The 20,024-nt window shown below is 57.2% G+C and overlaps 3 protein-coding genes across 3 annotated transcripts; 2 read left to right on the top strand and 1 right to left on the bottom strand.

Annotated features, from left to right (window-relative positions):
* The first annotated feature begins 41 nt into the window (after positions 1–41).
* Positions 42–5,841, top strand: HMCES (5-hydroxymethylcytosine binding, ES cell specific). Its single transcript, XM_082487729.1, has 6 exons — positions 42–246; positions 2,325–2,468; positions 2,827–2,946; positions 3,504–3,664; positions 4,142–4,334; positions 4,749–5,841. Exons 1-6 carry the CDS (start codon positions 64–66, stop codon positions 4,953–4,955), a joined length of 1,008 nt encoding a protein of 335 aa, XP_082343855.1. The 5' UTR covers positions 42–63; the 3' UTR covers positions 4,956–5,841.
* Positions 5,842–7,511: 1,670 nt separating this feature from the next.
* Positions 7,512–9,940, top strand: LOC309675398 (histone H2A type 2-B). Its single transcript, XM_082487708.1, has 2 exons — positions 7,512–7,545; positions 7,634–9,940. Exon 2 carries the CDS (start codon positions 7,700–7,702, stop codon positions 8,078–8,080), a length of 381 nt encoding a protein of 126 aa, XP_082343834.1. The 5' UTR covers positions 7,512–7,545; positions 7,634–7,699; the 3' UTR covers positions 8,081–9,940.
* Positions 9,941–13,337: 3,397 nt separating this feature from the next.
* H1-10 (H1.10 linker histone) lies at positions 13,338–14,980 on the bottom strand. The gene has a single exon (XM_082487696.1). The coding sequence runs from the start codon at positions 14,857–14,859 to the stop codon at positions 14,203–14,205; it is 657 nt and encodes a 218-aa protein (XP_082343822.1). The 5' UTR covers positions 14,860–14,980; the 3' UTR covers positions 13,338–14,202.
* Between the last annotated feature and the right edge of the window lie 5,044 nt (positions 14,981–20,024).

The following is a 20,024-nucleotide window of genomic DNA, read 5'->3' as shown; positions in this document are numbered from 1 at the left end:
TCCCCGGCGGGGCGGAGCTCTGGACCGGCCCCGGCCCCGCGCAGAGCCGGGGCGGGCGGCGGGATGTGCGGGCGGACGGCCTGTTCCCTTGGGGCCGAGAACCTCCGCCGGGCCTGCGCCTATCGCGACAGGCGGGGCCGGCGGCGACAGCCCGAATGGATCCAGGCGGAGCGGTACCGGCCCTCGTACAACAAGGGCCCGCAGTCCAGCGGCCCGGTGCTGCTCTCCCGCCGGCACCTCCAGCAGGTACCTCCCTCCCCTCGCTTCGCTAAGCCAAAACGGGGGCGCCCGGGGCCGCGTCCCGGCGGCCGCTGTGTCTTGTGGCTTAAATCCGAGGCTGCCCCAGCCGGGGGGGAGCGGGGTTGTGCCTCCCAGTCCGAATCGTCACGGGGTGTTTGGCTTCTCTTTGCTCGGTGCATGTGGCGGGCATTGGGTTTTCTAATGGCGAAGATGTCTCTTCTCGTTAATATTTACGTGCTGCTGAGGAGGGTGGGGAATCGGTACCACGCTCCCAGCTCCTACGTTTTCTGCAAAAATTCCTATATAAGTGATTAACTGTGGTAGAATTTTTTCCCAAATGTCTCTAATTCCTCTGCTGGTTTTATTCTACTTTCCTGAGGCTTTTTTTTTTTTTTTTTTCGTTTCATAACGCTGCTGAGAGTATCCAGGTTGCATTAGTAGGGGAGGGTGGAGACAAAAAATAACCTCAACTTCAGAGCTGTAAAATAACTGTACACCTGTGGTGACCGTTATCCTGGCTAATTTAAGCCTCACCGGACCTTCCCCAGACAACCTGAGCAGCCTGTGCAACTGTTTGTGCATCGCCGTTGGTTTCCGCATAAGAGGGTGCCCAGCGAACTGCTGCTCTGTCGTGCTCAGCGGGGTGAAGCTGGGTGCGCTGAATTGAAACACCCCAACCTGGCCAGCTCTTCCTCCCTGGCCAGTGGGACAGCGAAAGGGGCCGCTGTGCTGCGCAGCCGTTACCAGCACAAGGGATGGGGGGGGGGGGTGGCACAGGGGATGGGGTGGGACACCTCAGTGGGGCCACTTTGGAGCGCCGTGGGTGATGCCATCAGGCATCCTTTGTGCCTTCCTTCCCTGCCCTGGGGTCCCACATCCACCCTGAGAGCAGCCGATAAGCCGATGGAGCAGAGGAATACAGGTCTGGGGGCACGAAACAGGTCACAGGCAGACACCCACTCGGTTGTGCGTCTCTTGTTCAGCTGTTGGGACAGGAGTGCGGTGTAAGGTGCCCCCTTTTTGCCACTCCTCATCTGTGGGAGGCTCCAGAAGACTTCACAAAACTGGGCACATACATGTCCCTATATATATACACGCACCTATAGTAGGTATATATATCTCTACTGCAGTTCTTTGGGAGCAGATGCCCCCCGGGGCCTCGCTGTCTGGGGCTGGCAGCTGCGGGCAGAAAGTGAGAGGGAGCTGAGGGAGAAGTGAAAGCCACAAGCCGTTTCCATTGTCCAAAGGCAAATGATATGCAAAGCACAAGGAGTGAAAGTGAGACAGGTCAGCAGAAATCACATTATTAAAGTTAAGGTGAGGCTTATGCCCTGTGGGACACTCGCTTTAAAGAAGAAAGTTTTGAGGACTTTAACACCAGCGTGATGTAACTGTTTACTTAAGAGCTGGGGAGCTCACGTGTCCAGGCACTTCCCACTGAAAAAGAACTGCGTTCGTTCCTCCAGGGTTGCCGGGTGAGCTTCACTGAGCCACTTCGTTATTTATTCCTGCAAAATATTCTTAGGCTTTCTGCTGAAGATTAATTCTTACAGGAAAGCTGTTAAGAAAATGCAAAGGGTTATATTATTATATTACAAACTTGAATACAAGAAGTTCCATCTTAACATGAGGAGGAACTTCTTTCCTTTGAGGGTGGCAGAGCACTGGCACAGGCTGCCCAGACAGGTTGTGGAGTCTCCCACACTGGAGACATTCAAAACCCACCTGAACTCTGTCCTGTGCAACCTGCTGTAGGTGTCACTGCTCTGTCAGGGGGGGTGGACTAGGTGATCTCCAGAGGTCCCTTCCAACCCTGACCATTCTGTGATTCTGTGGTATTTAGTGGCTATTTCTGCATGGCTTGTGAGTGGAAGCCCTGCAGAAGAGCAGAGGCAGCTTTGGTGGCGGAGGGACTGTGAGCCACAGCTTGGCTCTAGGCAGAGACATTGACCTGTTCCCCACTTGCAGGGGGGAGAAGCCGCTTCTGCAGGGCTCCGTGAAGCCCCTCTCTCAAGCTGTGGGGGATGCTCGTGGTCCCTTTGATGTACCTCTGACCCCAGGTGTTTCTCTGTCTTGTTCGAAAGGACGCCGACTCCTCCGAGCGGGTCCTCATGGACATGCGCTGGGGCCTGGTTCCCTCCTGGTTCAAAAAGGATGACCCCTCCAAAATGCAGTTTAATACCTCCAACTGCCGCAGCGATACCATGCTGAAGAAATCCTCCTACAAGGTGAGTTGCTGCTGGTTTTGTGTCCAGCTTGAAGAGATCGTGCAGTCAGGAAAACCAGAGCTGAAGCATCTCCCTAGCGAGCGCCAGTCACCGTTTGCCTGCTGCACAGGGGACTTCAGTCCCTGTACTGCAGAGCTGGCAGATTTCATTAAAATAGAAGAATGGAAAAGGTTGTTGCTGGTGAAGATCATCTTTCTTCACAGCGCTGGTGGTGGCATTTGTGCGCCCCGTGGGGCAGCTTAGGGGGGAGCCCCAGGAGGGAGCGAGCGGGCTGGGTAGTCCCAGCAGCCCCCGTCCTCCCTCGCAGGATGCCCGGGGCTGCTGTTCACAGCTTGCTTGTGTTTTCTCTCTCCCCCAGGGTGCTCTCCTCAAGGGCAAGCGCTGCGTCGTCCTGGCAGATGGCTTCTACGAGTGGCAGCAGCACAGTGGGGGGAAACAGCCGTATTTCATTTACTTCCCCCAGACCAAGGATGCTGAGGTACGAAGTCCCTCGCCATGTCTAGATGCTCGCGCCCTGCTCCCTCCAGTTGCCCTGGGAAAAGCCCCTTTCCTTCCAGCTGTGCCCGTCCCTGGGAGTCTTTGTTTCCCAATGGGGCTCTGTTCCACTGTGGGCTCAGCACCCCATCATCCCTCTGCGGCCAGCGGTCCCTGCTGCTGCGGTCCCCTGGCTGTAAATGGTGCCACAGCATCCCCGCCGTCACGCTTACTGCTCCCCGCATGCCAGATATTTGCATGGGTGAGTGATGTGTCTTGCAGGGGAATAGGCTGGGAGTTTCACTACCTCTTTCCTTCAGCTGAGCCGGTGGACGGGATGTTCAGAAGGCAAGGAGGGCGCTGGCTTGCCTGTGGGGAGATGAGGTTCATGGTATTTCTCCTGGAGTTACCTCAAATTAGTAGAAGGGGTCCTGGAAAGCCCTCAGATCAGTTCATGAGTTAGATCTGAGTCATCGACCTGCCATGGCACTGGCAAGTCCGCGATGCTTTGGCTGCCTGTGGATTGGGACTGACTGGGGCGATGGGGCCTCTCTCCGGCAGGCCGAGGAGAAGGAGGGAGATGAGGAATGGCGAGGCTGGAGGTTGCTCACCATGGCTGGGATTTTCGACTGCTGGGAGCCGCCGGCAGGAGGAGAAATGCTGTACACTTACACCATCATCACTGTGGATGCCTCCAAGGACGTGAGCTTCATCCATCACAGGCAAGTGAGAGCGGGCGGGGGGGCTGCAGGGCAGCGCGGGGGGGGGAGGGGGAAAGCTGCGCCTTCAAATGCCGGTCTAGCAGCACGCAGGCAGGGAGCCCTGCCTCCTCCTGATGCCCTGGGAGACAAACACTACAACATTACCAGCTTGTTTCGGGTCACTGGCTCACGCCCTTTTCATAAATCACTATCTTTGTGCCCTGGCGGGCAGCAGTCGGAGTTGGATCGCTCTCCAGAGTTGGATCGCTCTCCGCCTGACCGGGGCCTGGCAGTCAACCCCTCTGCCTCTTCCAGAAAAGCAGCTACCTGGGCAAAGCGAACGCGCGCTCTACCTTGCAGAAGAGCATCCCACTGCTTTGGTTTTCCCCCTGTTTTCCCCCCAAGCTGCTGGGTCCTTGCTGACTTAAAAGCCTGGCCTTGCCACCTCGCTCTGCCATATCGGCACTGGGCTTTGGTGCTGACTGTCTTGTCCCCTAGGATGCCAGCCATCCTGGACGGGGATGAGGCCATCAGGAAATGGCTGGACTTTGCTGAAGTGCCAACCCAAGAAGCGATTAAACTCATCCAGCCCACAGAGAACATCGTTTTCCACCCAGTGTCCACCTTTGTCAACAGTGTCCGCAACAACGCGCCCGAGTGTCTCGCACCCATCGAGCTAGGAGCCAAGAAGGTGAGCACTGGCGGGGGGCTTGGCAGAGGAGAGCTTGGCCACGGTGATGTCCCTGAGCAGGGACAGTGCTGCTGGGCTGCAGGAGGGGCGGCAGCAGGCAGCATCTGTATGGCATGCCTGTGCTTAATGCTGGAATGCAGAGCCCCAAACAGATTCCCTTCCTTCCACTTCCAGAAATAAACTGTCACCCCATGCCAGGATTTGTCTGCCACATGAGGCAAATTCCATGTGAAATGGGTCTTGGAACAAGCCTGTTCCCAAGGACCTGGGGAACCTCCTGCAGATGTGCCTGACTGCAGGCAGGGCCGCGGCTCCAACCTCCGCATCCTGCTCTGGTCGGGCTCTTGGAGTCGGCTGCCTGTTCTGCTCTCGCTGTCCTTCTGACTTTCCTCCCACTGTCTTTTGTCTCTCCAGGAGGTCAAAGCCACCCCGAGCAGCCAAGTGATGCTGGGCTGGTTAAAAAACTCCCAGGAGGGCTCCCCCCAGAAGAAAGAAAATGACTTGCCCAGGTGGACGAGTCAGTTCATCCATAGCCCTTCACCCAAGAAAACCAGTGCTGGTATCCTGCAGCAGTGGCTGGGGAAGGAGGGAGAGCCAGCTGCGAAGAAGCGCAAGACTTAGGCACCAGCTGGGATGGCTGGCCATCCTTTCTCCTGATTTTCATAAGCAGAATGATGAAATTTTTTTTGGAAGGCTTTGAAGGCTGGTGTTAAGATTCTTCAGCATCTCAGGTGTTGATCCAATTCTCTAGGTTGTTGTCTCTGTTCTTCATGTCTTGTTAAAGGTTGGTGTTTGTCTTTAAAGGTTTTGGCTTTGTCTTGTGCTGACAGGAGTGAATATAACCTGTTGGCCTCCCTCCCTGCCACTCATCTGTGCCAAGCAAAGATAAAGCCCTGAGAAGCTGCTGGGCAGGTGCAGCTTCTGCCTTCTGACAGTGTTCATGTTTCATGTCTCTTTCTGTTTTCTTTTCTCTTCCATTTTTTTTTATTAAACTGATACCTCTTTTCCATGTAATTCCATATTGATTCTGTACAAGTTCCTTTCTAATACTCTCGCCCTCAAAAGATGGCTGCAGTACAGAGGAACACGCAATAAATACTAGGAGGAAACCCCTGGCTGGGAAGATCTGCCAGAGTCATCCCACTCTGCACCAGCATCGCCATGTGCATTCGTGGCTCCTAACCAGGGAGATGTTTCAGCAGCGCCTGGGAGGAACTGCACTTTACTTGGGTTTCCCTGCGGGCAGCGGGGTGGGACAGCCTGTCTTGGTCACGTTGTTTGTACAATCATTTTGTTAATGGGATTTGAAGACTTAGAGAGGATTTTCTTGATCTGTGGAGGGATGCGCTCTGCCTTGCTCATAAAGGTCATTCATTAAAGCCCAGATAACCAAAGTGCCGTTACAGAACAGCCTAGGGCGGTTGGTTTTGAGGTCAAGGGATTTTGTCAACAGAGCCAGATGTTACAGACCAAAAGCCTTACACGGTGGCACCCTTGCTGGAAAGGAGTACGTCATTTGTATTGGAAACAATAAAATGGGATTAACTGGTTGACTTCACAGTGCTCTTGTCTCTGTGTGTGTCTGTGTCCCCCTTGCCCACCACAGACCCGTTGCTCCTGTTTCTGTATCTCCTCTCCATCTGCAGAGGGAGAGACCAGCTTACCTGCTGCTGAGCTCTCAGGGTAGAAGCAGGGCCATGTTGCTGGAACATTTCCATTTGCCAGTGGAATATATTCCCTGGGGATTTATTTCAGGGCATCTCTCGAATGACCTGTCCCCGGGGAGCTGCAGGGGCAGCTGTAGCTGGGGCTCGTCCCTGGGGAGGGACAGGGGAGCCAGGGCAGGCATCCAGGAGGACCTGGGCCTTCTTGGAGCCAAATCTGTCTCTGAACCCCTCACATGCCATGGAAGTGGCTGAGCCCAGAAGGTCTCCTGGTTTACGGGAAGTTGGGGTGGGATTAGAATTTCCAGCCAGAAAGCCTGTTGCTAGCTGGCTCCTCATTGCTCCCACTGTGACTTGAGGCAAAAGAGTCGCTGCATTAGCAGCTCCTGGCAGAATAAATAGGTCTTCAGGAGCTGGGGCTGTCACCTCAGAGCCTTGCAGGAGCCATGAGGGAGGATTCTCTCCCTGCCCTGCCATCCTTCCTCCAGGGTGAGCAGCTCAGCTGCCCTGGACCGATCAGCGCTAACTGCAGATCAGGCTTTTCCAAAGGTCACTGGCTCATCTCAAATTCATTTCAGGTCTCCAGTTGCTGTGGAGGGAGTGAAGATGCTGAGCACAAGTCAGGGATGCTCACCTTTCCCCACTCTGGGCAACATAATCCTTCCCTTGGGGAAGCACGGGCGATGCAAAGATGCAGGACAGAGTTTATCTCCCTCCAGGCTGTGAGCACTAGCAGCATCATCACCAAAAAAAAAAAAAGCCCTACACTGAAGGTTTAATGAGAAGGTGTTATTGCTGAATGACGCCACCTTTAAACCGGAGCCTGGCTGTTTGCCCAACGCTGTTTGCAGCGGCTGCTCCTACCTGGCGAGGAAATGACTGCACTCAACCTGGCGTGACCTGGCCCCAAAAGCTGGCTTGGGAGCAACTTTCCCCTTTGATGCATGATGCTCTGGCAGGGAGGGCAGCGGCGGGCGACGGGGGATGCTCCGGGAGGAGCCCCATTGGGGGGTTCCCCCTCCCGGAGCACCCACCCCCGTCCGCAGGCTCTGGCACCCTCCCAGGAGAGTCATCCTGCTGACCGGGGAGGGGGCTATGGATTTGGGCAAAGCAAAAGGGGCAGCCGGTGAGGAGCAGCGCTACCGAGAAACCCAGGGAGGCTCCGACCGCCCCCCTCCCGCCCCTTCTCCCCTCGGTCCCGGATTATCCAGGAAGGAGCTAGCGAGGTGTGGGTGAGCGCTGATTGCGCCCGGGCATGGCCGGCTGGGAGCCGGGACGCCCCCCCGGATCAAGCGGGCAGAGCTCGGTCGTTCCCCGCCGGGCGCTGCCCTCGGCGCCGGCCCCGCGGCAGAGCTCGGGCGCTGCGAGCCCTATGCAAATCAGGGATCGAGGCAATGACCAATCAACGCCGCGGCGGCCGCGGCGGCAACCAATGGGAAGAGGCCGGCAGCGGGGCGGGCAGGCATATCCGCCGCGCGGCGGCGGCAGTGCTGGCAGTGCGGCGGCGGGCGGCGCGCAGGGCGGAGCGGCAGCGGCGGTAGCTGCGGGTAAGGGCGGCGCGGCGGGCGGGGACGGTGGGGCCCCCGGCGCCCCTGGGCCGGAGGCGCGGTGGTAACGGCGTTTATCTCCTTGCAGGCGCCGGGACCGTCTGTGTGCGGCGCTTCTTAGGAGGCGGCGGCGAGGGGCCGCTGCCTGCCGGCCATGTCGGGCCGGGGGAAGTCCGGCGGCAAGGCGCGGGCCAAGGCCAAGTCGCGCTCGTCGCGGGCCGGGCTGCAGTTCCCCGTGGGTCGGGTGCACCGGCTGCTGCGGAAGGGTAACTACGCGGAGCGGGTGGGCGCCGGGGCGCCGGTGTACCTGGCGGCAGTGCTGGAGTACCTCTCGGCTGAGATCCTGGAGCTGGCGGGCAACGCGGCCCGCGACAACAAGAAGACGCGCATCATCCCGCGGCACCTGCAGCTCGCCATCCGCAACGACGAGGAGCTCAACAAGCTGCTGGGCGGCGTGACCATCGCCCAGGGCGGTGTCCTGCCCAACATCCAGGCCGTGCTGCTGCCCAAGAAGACGCAGAGCTCCAAGAAGTGAGCACTGCCCGCTCCCTTCCCATTCCCCCCTCCATCCCGGCCCCCTCCTCACCACTGCCCCGCTTCCCCTCACCATGGGGCTGGGGTTCCCCTTCCTGCCCCCCAGCCCGGGCTGGGTGGTGAGCCCTGGCAGTACCCCGCCAGCCCTTCACTAGCCCCCCAGCCTGGGCTGTGGTGGGGTGCTGGGGGAACATGAGTGAGGTCAGGCCCTGCTTGTGCCCTGCCCCTCTTCCTTTTGGAAGAAGTGTTTTTGAAGGAGGCAGCTGGATTACAGCTGTTGGCAGTGGTGGCATTTGGAGCCATATGGTTGGGTCACAGTGCAGAGCTGCTGGTAGCTGCTGAGGATTGTTTTGGCTGGTGTGGGGATGGACACGGGCACCCCTGGCCACCTCTCACCTCTGCCAGTGCTGGGGCTGTGCAGGGCCCCCCCCCCCCATCTGGCCCTGCTTGCACTGGATGAGGATGGGACTTGCTGCTGCTGTGCCCCCTCCCAGCTATGCCATCCCAGCTGCACTGCAGCAGGGAGGGCAGGGGGCTGGAAAATGTGAAAAGGAGGAAAAGTTTCTCCGTTGGCAAGAAGTGACTGTTAGTTTTAGTTTTGTTCATGTTAAAGCTAGTGCATTGCCTACTGTAAAGAAGCTCGGGTCCTATTTATTTTAAGGTCTCTTATGTTGGGGTACCTCCCTGCAAAGTCACATTCCCACAGCTCCCTGGCTTGCTGGGCGCTGGGGGACTTGGTGATCCCACATGCCGTGGGTCCCACTAGTGGGGTGGGGTGGAGGCTGCAGTGACAAATCCCCTCGGAGAGCGTCGCAAGGTCAGCCGCCCGCTGGGAGCGGGAGCTGCCATCTTCTGCCGTGGCTCCCCTCTTCTCCCGGCTGCAGAAGCCCTTCGTCTCACTGAGAGCTGCCCTGTACCCTGGTTGCATTTCTGGAATTGACATGCCATGTCTCTTTTTTGTTGTTTGTTTGTTCACCACTATTTCTGGTTCTGAGAAATAAAGTGATGATGATATCTGTTAACTGTAACCCTTTATGGATTAACATTTCTTTTTAAAAACAACCCTAGAGTTTGTATTAAAACCCACTCTTAGCTAGTACTGTATTTATTTAATGGCAGTGTGGATAATGTGCGAGCATGGGGGCAGGCTAGCTGTCCCGTGACACCTGGAATAGCTGATGCAGAGACAGCTTTCCTCGCTGCCCAGAGCAGCCCGCTTCTGTGGAGGCCGATAGTCGTGTGCATGCGGCAGTGTCTAGGCAATCGGACTGTAGACCTCCATAATGTTTTTTTAATTAAAAAAAAAAAGAAAACTTCTATTTATGTGCTGTAAGTAGCATGTGTTCAACCTATTGAATCAGCTGTTAATCTTGTGGATGAAGTAACGTACCCTGGCTCTGAGTTTATTATTATCTAGAGTAGATGAACCTGGATGCTTGCCAACTGGTTTTATGAAGGGTTTTTTCACTCTGTTGTGGAACATGGAAGTGGCGTGTTCGTTAGTGTTGTGGTAATGGGGGTGTGGATGTGTCCCACAGTTATGCTGGGGTACCCTGACCTCAGTTGGGTGGGGGGCACCTCACCACAGCCCCACTGCTGTGGCATGGACCCCCTGGGTCCATCTCTCTTGCTCCTGTAAAGCAACTGTTGCTGTTGGTGAGGTGGGGATGAGGGGTTTCCCTTCCATGCCCAGTGCGGTGGCTGACATGTCTGTATCAGAGTGTCTTGTTCTCTCCCTCTCGTTTTCTCCAGGACCGGTGTTCTGTACAACCCGAGAGTGCTTTGTATTTCTTAGAAAAATGCAGAACTTGTGATACTGAAAAGAACGGTGCAAACCAATATCTGATTAAACTGGTTCCCTGTCGAATGCTGTCAAATGTGCCGTGTCTTGTCACCTCGCCAAACCTACTGAATCTGGCAATGGTCTGTGGGAGCAGGCGCTCTGGTGGCAACTTGGTGTCTGGGCTTGGTTTTCCCCAAGTGGGGAGGGACTAGTAAGACACCATATCTGACCTAGCAGTGGTCCTGTTTGACCTTCACTCAGACAAATAGTCTTTTCTTACCCCTAGGAGCAGATAAAACCCTTCTTGGGCTCTTGTCCCTGCTGTGGGAATGCCATATTGGTCACTGTCACCAGTGCTGGGAAGCCTGAGCTGCCCTGGGCTGGGAGCAGCAAAGGAGTGAGACTGGACCCAGGACCCTCCCCAGTAGTGGAGGTGCTTTCCCCACCCTGGTGGCTGCCCCAGGACCTCTGGGTGACCTTGTAGGCAAGAGATGGGCTTGCAGAGGTCGGATGGGAAAAGCTGATCCTGATGGGGAGGGATGAGACCTGGAGATACGGGTTTTCTTCTTATTCTGACACCCTTTCCCTTTGTTGGACATCTCCCATTTTGTTGTCCTGGTGTCTGGTGTGCAACCCAGAGTTGCTCCTGGCTTGGGTTTGGGAGGAAGGGTTGTGGGAGTCCAGTGCGGTCGGAGTTGGGTGCTGGCAAGGTCTGTGCTGGGCTATGGAAGGTGTAGGTCAGGACTGGAGCTGCTGGGCTGGTCTCTACAGGGCAGTGCACCTTCTGCCCTACGAAACATGCTGTCCAGAACAAAAGGCAGAAATTAGTTGAGGGTGCCCTGGGGCAGGGGTAAAGGACAGGTTGGGCTGCTGCACTACATGCCTGTGGCTGAGTAGCTGTGTAGCCACCCTGGCCATTGCATGGCTCTGTCTGGCTGTTGTAACTAGGAGCTGGTGGCACACATGGTGCCCTCGATGCTGAGCTCCAGCTGGGTTCTAGACTTCCTCTGCCAGCTATGTGACAGACCAGCTGGGAAAGCTGGGCTGTTGCAAGGCAGACTAAAGGAAATCCTGTCCGTCTTGCTAAGGCGCTTGGCCTTTGTCACCGCCTAAGTTTCACATCTGAACATCATTGAGACCAGGAGAGTGGAAGTCTTGGTCTTTGTGAGAAAGCTGGAAAGGACTTTGTCACCTTCAAGCCTGCAGCTCCAGAGATGGGTCTCATGGCTTCCTGGAGTAGTGTTGCTGGTCCTGGATCTTATGAATGCTTCAGAGCAGTTGAGCTCATAAAACGTGAAGGACTTGGCTGAGTAGAGCCTTCCCAGGGGTCACACGAGCCTGAAGGGGTGTCTGTGGGTCTTTGCTTCCCTTGAAGAGAGGGTGGGGGGCTGCAGGGCTCTTCCCCTGCCTCCTCTTGGGCACCTGAGATAAGCACAGAGCTGGAATTGAAGCTGTCTGCTGTAGAAGGCTGATGCGCAGCAGAGCCTCCACCAGCTGTGTACCTCAGCTCTGGGACTGGCTGTTTTTGTCTGGTTGACAAGACTGGAGTCACTGTCCCTTGGAAGTCCTTGGGGCTTGGGTTTCTCTCCAGAGCCTGGCCCTCGCAGCACCCATGGGAGCTTGCTTGGGGGTGCTCCAACATCACAGCTCCTGGCGCTCTCAACCTGTGAGGTAAGATGCTGCCAGCCCCTCTGACCAAGAAGTGAGGGCTCCAGCTGGACTGTCGTGGTGTGTCATCCTGCTGCCTTCCCTCTGCTGCGAAGAGGCTCATTGTCTTCCTCTGCCCTCGCCTGCCCGCAGGGATGCCCCCTGTGGTTTACCTTCGAGGTAATGTCCCCTATCAGTCGAGCAATTTGCCTCGCGGGTCAGTGCCAAGGGCAGGGCTATGCCCTTGCTGAGACACACAGTTGGTCTGACCACCCCTCCTGGGGAGCAAGGACACCCCTCCATCCACAGCCATGTGTGTTCCAGCCATCTGTGTGAGTCTGGAGCATAGCGCCGCTGCTGTGAGACCCACCAGACCTCGGTGATGCCATCCCCTCCAACCCTTCAAAACCTGCAGTGTCATCTATTGACTTAAGGAGATGACTGCAGCTCGCTGCTGGAACGCAGCAGCTCTCTCCTGGTACCTGAGGTCACTGGCAGGCGCTAAGGCTCGGTGTGAGACTCGCACAGGCCGTAGGATGGTGGCTGGCCTGAGCTGGCACCTTCCTGTCCTAAATACAGACCTGCAGGGAGGCTGCAGCCACCCAGAAGCTGAACATCGCTGGGCTCTTCCAGGAGCACAACTGGCTTCTCTTGCTGAATTTATGGGTAAAACTTGCTTCCCTTCTCCCTGCTTGTGCTCCAAGGGGCACAGTGCAGAGGGACAGGGCCCTGGAAGAAGGAGGCAGCTCCCTTCCAACAGTGCCAAAGGACTTGTGGCTGTCCCTTGGCACTAGCTGGCTGCTGTCCTTCTGTCCCCTCCTCTGGGGGCCTTGTGCGTTGGGCTGATCCCTGCTGTGCTCCCCAGGCACTGGGAGCACGTTGATGCTCTGGGTATGGCACCTGTGAGGGGGTGGCAACAGCCCTTGCGGGGGGGGGTGTTCCTGTTTGATGCTCGCCCCCCCCCCCCTCCGGTGGAGGCAGCTGAGCTGGACCCTGGTGTGAGAATGCTTCTGATGGCATGGGTGGCAGCCGGACTGACCCGGGGACCCGTGACGTTCAGTGCAACTGCAACACCTCCTCCCGCAGACTGCAAACGTGCGGGTCGGGCTCCTTCCCCCCCCCCCCCCTCCCCCGCCCCAGCCGGGTGTCCCCAGTGAGTGATGCGTGTGGCGCTGCGGGCTCATCCCGCGCCTGCAGCCGGGCAGAACAAGATGGCCCAGATCCCCGGCAGGGCTTTATGCAACCTCGCCGGCGTGAGCTATAAATAGGCGCAGCCATGGAGGCGAGGGGTGGCTCCGCGGGGCGCCCCACGGGCCTCGGCTCCCGGCGCCTTCCCCGCCCCGTCGCTCATGGGCGCGCACAGCGGGAACTCCAACTCCCGTGGGGAAAAGCCCCCGCGGCTGGGAGGGAGGGGGCGGTGCGCCCTGGGAGCTGACCCCCACCCCAAACCCAGATGCTGTGGGAGCCCAGATGCCGGCGGGGGGGGTGTGTGTGTGTGTCCCCCTTCACCGCAGCCAGCATCTCCCCCCCCCGCGCTGCTCGGGGAGCTCCGCCGAGCGCAGCTGCGCAGGGACCGCTCTCCTTCCCCGGCGCCATGGCTGGGGAATCCTCGCTCCGCTCTTCCTGTCCTTCCCAGCAGGCGCAGCGTCCCCGTCCCCCCATCGTCCCCCGTCCCCCCGCAGGCGGGAAGCGGCGCCGCAGCCCTCTACCGCCCCCCCCCTCACCCCCACCCCCGCCTGGGGTGGGGGGCCAACCCAGCACAGCCTGCCCCCCACCCCCCCGCCTCGCCCCCGGCCCTCCCCGCCCTGCAGGGAGCACACCACAGCTCGACATTTTTTAACAATTTATTTGAAACGACGATAAATGAAAAGAACAAAACAACAAAAAAAATCAAACAAAAAAACGAACGGAAAAAACCCACCCTCCCTCAAAAAAAAAAACAAAACCAACCCAACAAAAACCCCAAACCGATCTAAAAAACAAACAAACAAAAAAAAACAAAAAAAAAAAACAACCCCAAAATTAAAGGCCATTGAAGATGCGACCTGAACGGGCGGCCCGAGGCTCCCCTCGCGGGCCGCCCCGCCAGCGACGGCCCTTTAAGAGCGCCCCGACGCCGCGGCAGCCAATTGGCGCCCAACGGCCCGTTGCCATGGCGGCGGGGCCTGGAGCCAATAGGGGGCGCCGTGGCTTTTCGAAATGGCCGGGAGCAGGCACGGCGCGCCCGGCGGGAGGGGCGGGGCGGGCCCGGGCGGCGGGAGCCGGCCCACGTGGCGCGGGGGGCAGCGGGGGCGCCGCCGCAAAATGGCTGCTATGGAAACCGGGCGGGAAAAAACCCTGTGAAGCACCGGGAACACGGGGGAGGAGGAGGAGGGGGGGGGGTGGTTGGGGAAGGGGGGGGATCAGGAACCGTCTACACGCGGGGAGGGGCACAGCCGAAAACAAAAGGGCGCGATCGGGAAAAAGCCGCGGATGGGGGGGTGGTACATCGGGGATGGAAAAAATAAGGCGCCGGGAAAGGGGAAGGGGGGGGCTGGGGCAGGCGCAGCCCCGCTCACCGCGCACGGCGGCGCCTGCGGAGCCGAGTCAGCAACACAAAGACAAAGCGGGTCCCCTGGGGTCCGTCCTCAGAGCAGTCTGTGCCGCGGGGCTCACAGTCCGGGGGGCGGCGGGGGGCTCCCCGCGCCCCGCTCTCATGCCTTCCTGCTCTTGAGCGCCTTGGGCTTTGCCGACTTCTTCACCTTCTTGCCCCCGGGGGACGCGGCTCCCTTCTTGGTGGCCTTCTTGGCTTTGCCCTTGTCCTTCTTCGCCGCCGCGCCGCCCGCCCCCTTCTTGTGGGATTTCTTCTCGGGCTTCTTGCTCTTGGCCGCCGGCTTCTTCTCCGCCCGCCGGGACGTGGAGGCCGTCGCCTTCTTGTGGGACTTGTGGGTGCTGCTGCCCGCGCCCCCGTCGCCGCCGCCTTCCAGCTTCTTCCTGTTGAGCTTGAAGGAGCCGTTGGCGCCGGTGCCCTTGACCTGGAGCAGCGTGTCGTTCTGCACCAGGGCCTTGATGGAGTACTTCAGGTAGGTCCTGCCGTTCTGCTGGTCGAACCAGGCCACCTTCTTGGCCTCGTTGTAGATCTTGGCAAGCGAGGAGCCATTGCGCTCGCCCAGCTTGCGGATCGTCTCCACCACCAGCTGGCTGTATTTGCCTGGCTGGTTCTTCTTCTTGTTGTTCTTCTTCTTCTTCGACGGCGACAGCGAAGAACCGCCGCCTTTCGCCTTCTTAGCCGCCGCTTTCTTCTCCGGGGCGAGCGGCACCTCCTCCGCCTCGGTCAGAGGCAGATCGGCTTCTTCCAGCTCCACCGACATGTTGGCGCGGGGGCGCGGGGCCGCAGGAGGGAGGCGGGGAAGGCGGGCAGAGGGGCAGCCGCGGCGTGGCGGAGGCCCGGCGCGGCGCACTGCTCTCTGTCTGCGCTCGGCTCCGCGCCGCCGCCGCCGCGCTCTGGTGGGGCGGGCGCCGTCGCCGCCCTTTATATGGGCGCGGGGCGGACCACGTTGAGAACAACAACAGCCTGGTCCGCCGCCAGCTCCAACTTGTGCTTCTTGGGGCCCTTTCGCGGGGCTCCTGCGCCGCCGCCGGGGCCCCCCCCGCCGCCCCGCCCGCCCCGCGCCCCGCGCCCCACCGCCCCCCAACCCGCCGCCGCCCCCCCGCCCCCCGCCGCGCGCCGCCCGCCGCCCCCCGCCGCGATTTCGGGGGTGCGCCCAGCGCGGCAGCGGGAGCGAGGAGGGGGGCGCCCGGCGCGGCGGCCGCTGGGGCCCCGCGGCGGCCCCCCCGCGCGTCGCCGCCGCCGCCGTCCGGCGCCCAAGAGGGGCCGCCGCGGGGGGGGGGAGGCGGCGGAGGGTGGGGGGCGGCGGTGACGGCTCTGGACCCGGGTTCTCCGGGGGGAACTAACACAGGCGACGCCCTCCCGCGGTCGCCGGCAGCAGCGCGGAGCCGCCGCGCCGAGGCCGGGGGTCTCCGCCCCGGCGACAGGGGCCGCCCCCCCAACGACCCCCACTCCCGCGGCCGCCCGGACGGGGGCCCCCGAGGGGGGAGCCCTGCGTGTCCAGTGTGCCCCCCCCCGGCCCCGCGGGCATCGCCCCGCAGCGGAGGATGCGGGCAGCGCGGCAGGCCGGGTGGGCTGGAAGTGGGGGGACTGGGGGGGCCCCGGCTTGGCACAGTACGGTGAGGGGGTTTGAATCGCCACCGCCCCTCGCAGCCTCTCCGTGCCACCGGGGGGGGAGGCTTCTAGGCTTCTCACCCCGCTGACACCGCAGCTCTGCATGAGGGGGGCAGCAGCGGTGCTGTGACAGGCCTCCCCCCCCCCTCCCCAATACCCCCACTCCCAATACCCCCACCCCCAAATAGCGGGGCAATGAGGCTTACGGGGGGGGCGGGGGGGGGGGATGGAGGGGGTGTGCACAACGCCCCCCTTGCAGCGCCCCGGGGCCGGGCCTGGAGGGACCCCTCTCCCCCCCGCACCTGGGAGCGGGATCCGTGTGCCCCCACCGTGGGTGGGCCGGGGGGGGGCGTGGGGAGGGGGTGTGAGTACGCGGGGGCATCCCCGCAGCCGGCACACGCGTGCCCGCCGGGGCCCGCAGGCCGGGACACGGGGCACACGCACAGGGGTGTGCACAGGCGTACATACACCACCCCCGCACACACAGACACACACACACACACACACATGCACGCACACACGTACACCCCCCCCGCACAGGCTCTCGCACCCCGCCCCCTGCCCACGCACGCCGCGCCGAGCCCGCACAGCCCCGCCGCCTCCCCTTCCTCCTCCTCCTCCTCCTCTCCCCATCCCCCGGCTCCTCTCCGCCATTTCCCTCGCCCGGGCCCCCCGCCGCCGGAGGGGACGAGCCCCCGCCGCCCGCGGTGCTGGGGGTCTCTGGGGCCCCTTGGAGGGGCCCGATCCTGCCTGGTCGTGTGTGTCCCCCTCCCCGTCCTGCAGCGGGGTGCCACCCCCCCACACACCTCGAGGAGAGAAACCCCTCCCATAACAGCGGGCCTCTGTCCCCCCTCTCCCCCCCCCCAATAGCAGCCGTGCTGGCCAGGCACCCCTGTGATGAGTTGTGTCCGGCCTCTGGGACCTGCAAAGCGCTCAGGCTGGGGGGGGGGAGTGTGGGGGGGGAGGGGGTGTCCGGGGGGGGGGGGTGTCGCCCTGGGACCCCCAAAAGGAGCCCCTGAGACCCGGGGCGGGCAGCATCACATGCCCACCCCCGGGACGAGGCACCCACTGCCCCACCGGCACTGCTGTAAGGGGGGGGGGTGTGCGTGGGCGTTAGGAATGTATGGATACGTGTGCGTGTGTCAAACGTGTAAGTGTCTACATGGGAAGATGTAATGCGGGCACCAAATGGAACCTTTACAGCTAAGCTGTGTGTATAGTATGGTTGTATAGGGGGAGCGTGTATGTCGTGTATTATATATATGTAATATATAATCATTATTACGTATTGTAGTAGTGATATGTAAATTTAAAAGGAATGTAAGTGCACGTGTACACACAAACACCTAGGCATATCTCCTTAAAATATTGACATAAGCATGTAAGTAAGTATTTAAATAAAATATGTATGGGTGGGTGGGGGTGTGAGAGAGGGGCCGGGCAGTGCCATGGTCTCACGCAGGGTTGTGTGGCTGTGGGGGTGTGGGGCAGGCGCAGGGATGGACACCGCACACCCACAGAGGCAGCGCCCCGGGGGTGTCTGTGTCACCGCTCCTCTCCCTGCCCCCCCGGAGTGGTGGTAGAAAACAGCACACACGTGTATAAATATAGGAAGATATAAATATTTGTATCAAAAATATGGGGGGGCGGCTGTGTGTGTGTGTGTGTGTGTGTGTGTGTGCGCGCCCGCGTGCGCTTCCCAGCGAGAGACACACAGAATGGGAGAAAATAGCCCCAACACACACATATTCTCTCCCTGTGTGTACATATATACTTATATAGGCACAGAGAGCGAGTGTTGTTCATATACGCCTCTGTCTCTCGTATACATATATACATACATAAACAGAGAGCTGGCCACATACACACATGCTTCTTTCACATGCTCTGTATACGCATATATATACATATACTGAGAGTGAGCTGCTCTCACACAATTGCTTGATATACACACACATAGAGAGACATATATGCATACATATTTATAAACATGTATAGAGACACACCATTCTATCTCGGTGTATATATGCATATATACAGAGAGAGTGTGAGGTTCATACACAGTTATCTGTCACTATATATTCCTATATACATATATAAGCATATATAGAAAGGACGGGGGGGAGAGAGAGAGCGCGAGCCTGCTGCTCAAACATACAAACAATAGTCTCACCATACACAATCACATATGTAAGCATAATGTATGCATGTATACTGAGAGGGGGCGAGAGCCCTGTTCTCTCTCTCACACGCTCTTTCCTCTCTCTGGACCTCTCTCTGTACACACGTGTGTGTCTATGCGCACACTGAGCGCGAGTGTGTGATTTCACACACAGACACACACTACCCCCCCTTGATGTATAGACTTGCATATATGCACCTATGCTTTGCTGTTCATGCACAAATACATACACGGTATTCTCTTTCGCTATATGCATACATATAGGCATAGGTACATACATACACAGAGTGTATTATTCTCTCTCTCTTGCTCTCTCTATACAGAGATATATGCGCATGTACTTGAGAAAAAGAACAAGAGCTCTTCTGTCACGCACACATTTTCTGTCATTCTCTCTCTCTCCCCCTGCCCCATATACATGTATAATTGCTAGGGTACATAAATGTATGCATATATGTGTGTGTGTGTATAGTCTCTCTGTATAGATATACATACGTAGAGAGCGAGCGAGAGTTTTTCTCAGACATGGAATACTCTCTATATAGATGCATACATACATGTATACTATATATATACAGAGAGACGGTTCACACAATTTTCTATATATGCATATATACATATATAATTAAGAGCGTTGCTTATACAAACACACACTATTCTCTCTCCATATATATGCATATATATCTGTATACTGAGCTGTTCCACACACAATACTCCTTTCTCTTGCTGTATGTATACATATATATGCATATATACTCTCTCTATACACAGAGTTGTACACACACATGTGTAATTCTCTCACTACATATGCAGATTTAGGGAGAGCTGTTCACACACGTAATTTGCTCACTACACATATATACATACATACATAGGGAGAGCTGTTTGCACACACAATTCTCTTGTAATATATAAATATACATATATATATATAGGCATACACACACTCAAAGCTGTTCACACACACAGGTAAGTCTCTCACCATATAAAAAATATGCATATATAATGAGAAAGAGACCCGTTCTCCCTCACACACAACACACCTCTCTCTTGAGCGATATATATATATATATATATACACACACGTGCGCATATATGCCTATATACAGAGAAGGAGTGTGAGATGTTCACACAGTTCTCTGTCACTTTATATACACACATATACACCTATACAGAGAAAGGGGGAGAGAGCTGTTCAAACACAAACAATAGTCTCACCACACACACACACACACACACACACACACACACACACACACACACACGTTTATACACATCTATATGCTGGTATGGGGGGAGAGAGATGTGCTCTCGCTGACACACACTCTCCTTTCTCTCTCAATGCACACACACACACACATATATAAAGAGAGAGAGAGAAAGCGCACTTTTCACACACTCTATAGAAAATTGCATATCTACATCTCTACTTAGAGAGCGAGCTGTTCACACACCAATGCATATACACTGTACTCTCTCTCTCTGCAGAGATACATATATACAGAGCGTGCTCTTCGCACACGTTCTTGCTCTTGCTATATCTATATATTTAGACATATACATATACAGGTACAAAACGAGCGAGAGCAATTCATATACACAAACACATTTTCCATCACTCTCCTCCCCTCCCCCCGTATAATCTCTGGGGTGCATAAATATATGCATATATATGTATAAATCTCGACATATTCTCTCACTGTATGTATATGCATAAGTGGAGATAGCAAGAGCCATTCTCACATACACTACTCTTGCTATATATACGAATATATAGATTCATATATACATATACACACACACAGATTGTTCACACGCATAGCTCTCACTCTGTCTATACATATATAATTAGAGCACATACTGTTTACACAAAACCACACTATTCTCTCTCCATACATATGCATACATATGTGTATACTTTGCTGTTTTCACACACGATACTCCTCTCTTGCTATATGTATACATATATATGTGTATACATATATGCATATACACATGTACGCAATGTCTCTATATAAAAAGACTGCCATTCACACACACACATACCCTTCTCACTACATATAGATATGTACATCACTAAAATGTAGTTAGAGAATGGTAAACACAATTCTTTTATATATACACACATACAT

The sequence above is a fragment of the Vanellus vanellus genome, assembly GCF_965231255.1.
Source record: "Vanellus vanellus genome assembly, chromosome: 9".
In the NCBI taxonomy this organism is placed as follows: domain Eukaryota; kingdom Metazoa; phylum Chordata; class Aves; order Charadriiformes; family Charadriidae; genus Vanellus; species Vanellus vanellus.
Note: the sequence above shows the minus strand (reverse complement) of the source record. Positions and strands in the feature narration are given on the sequence as shown.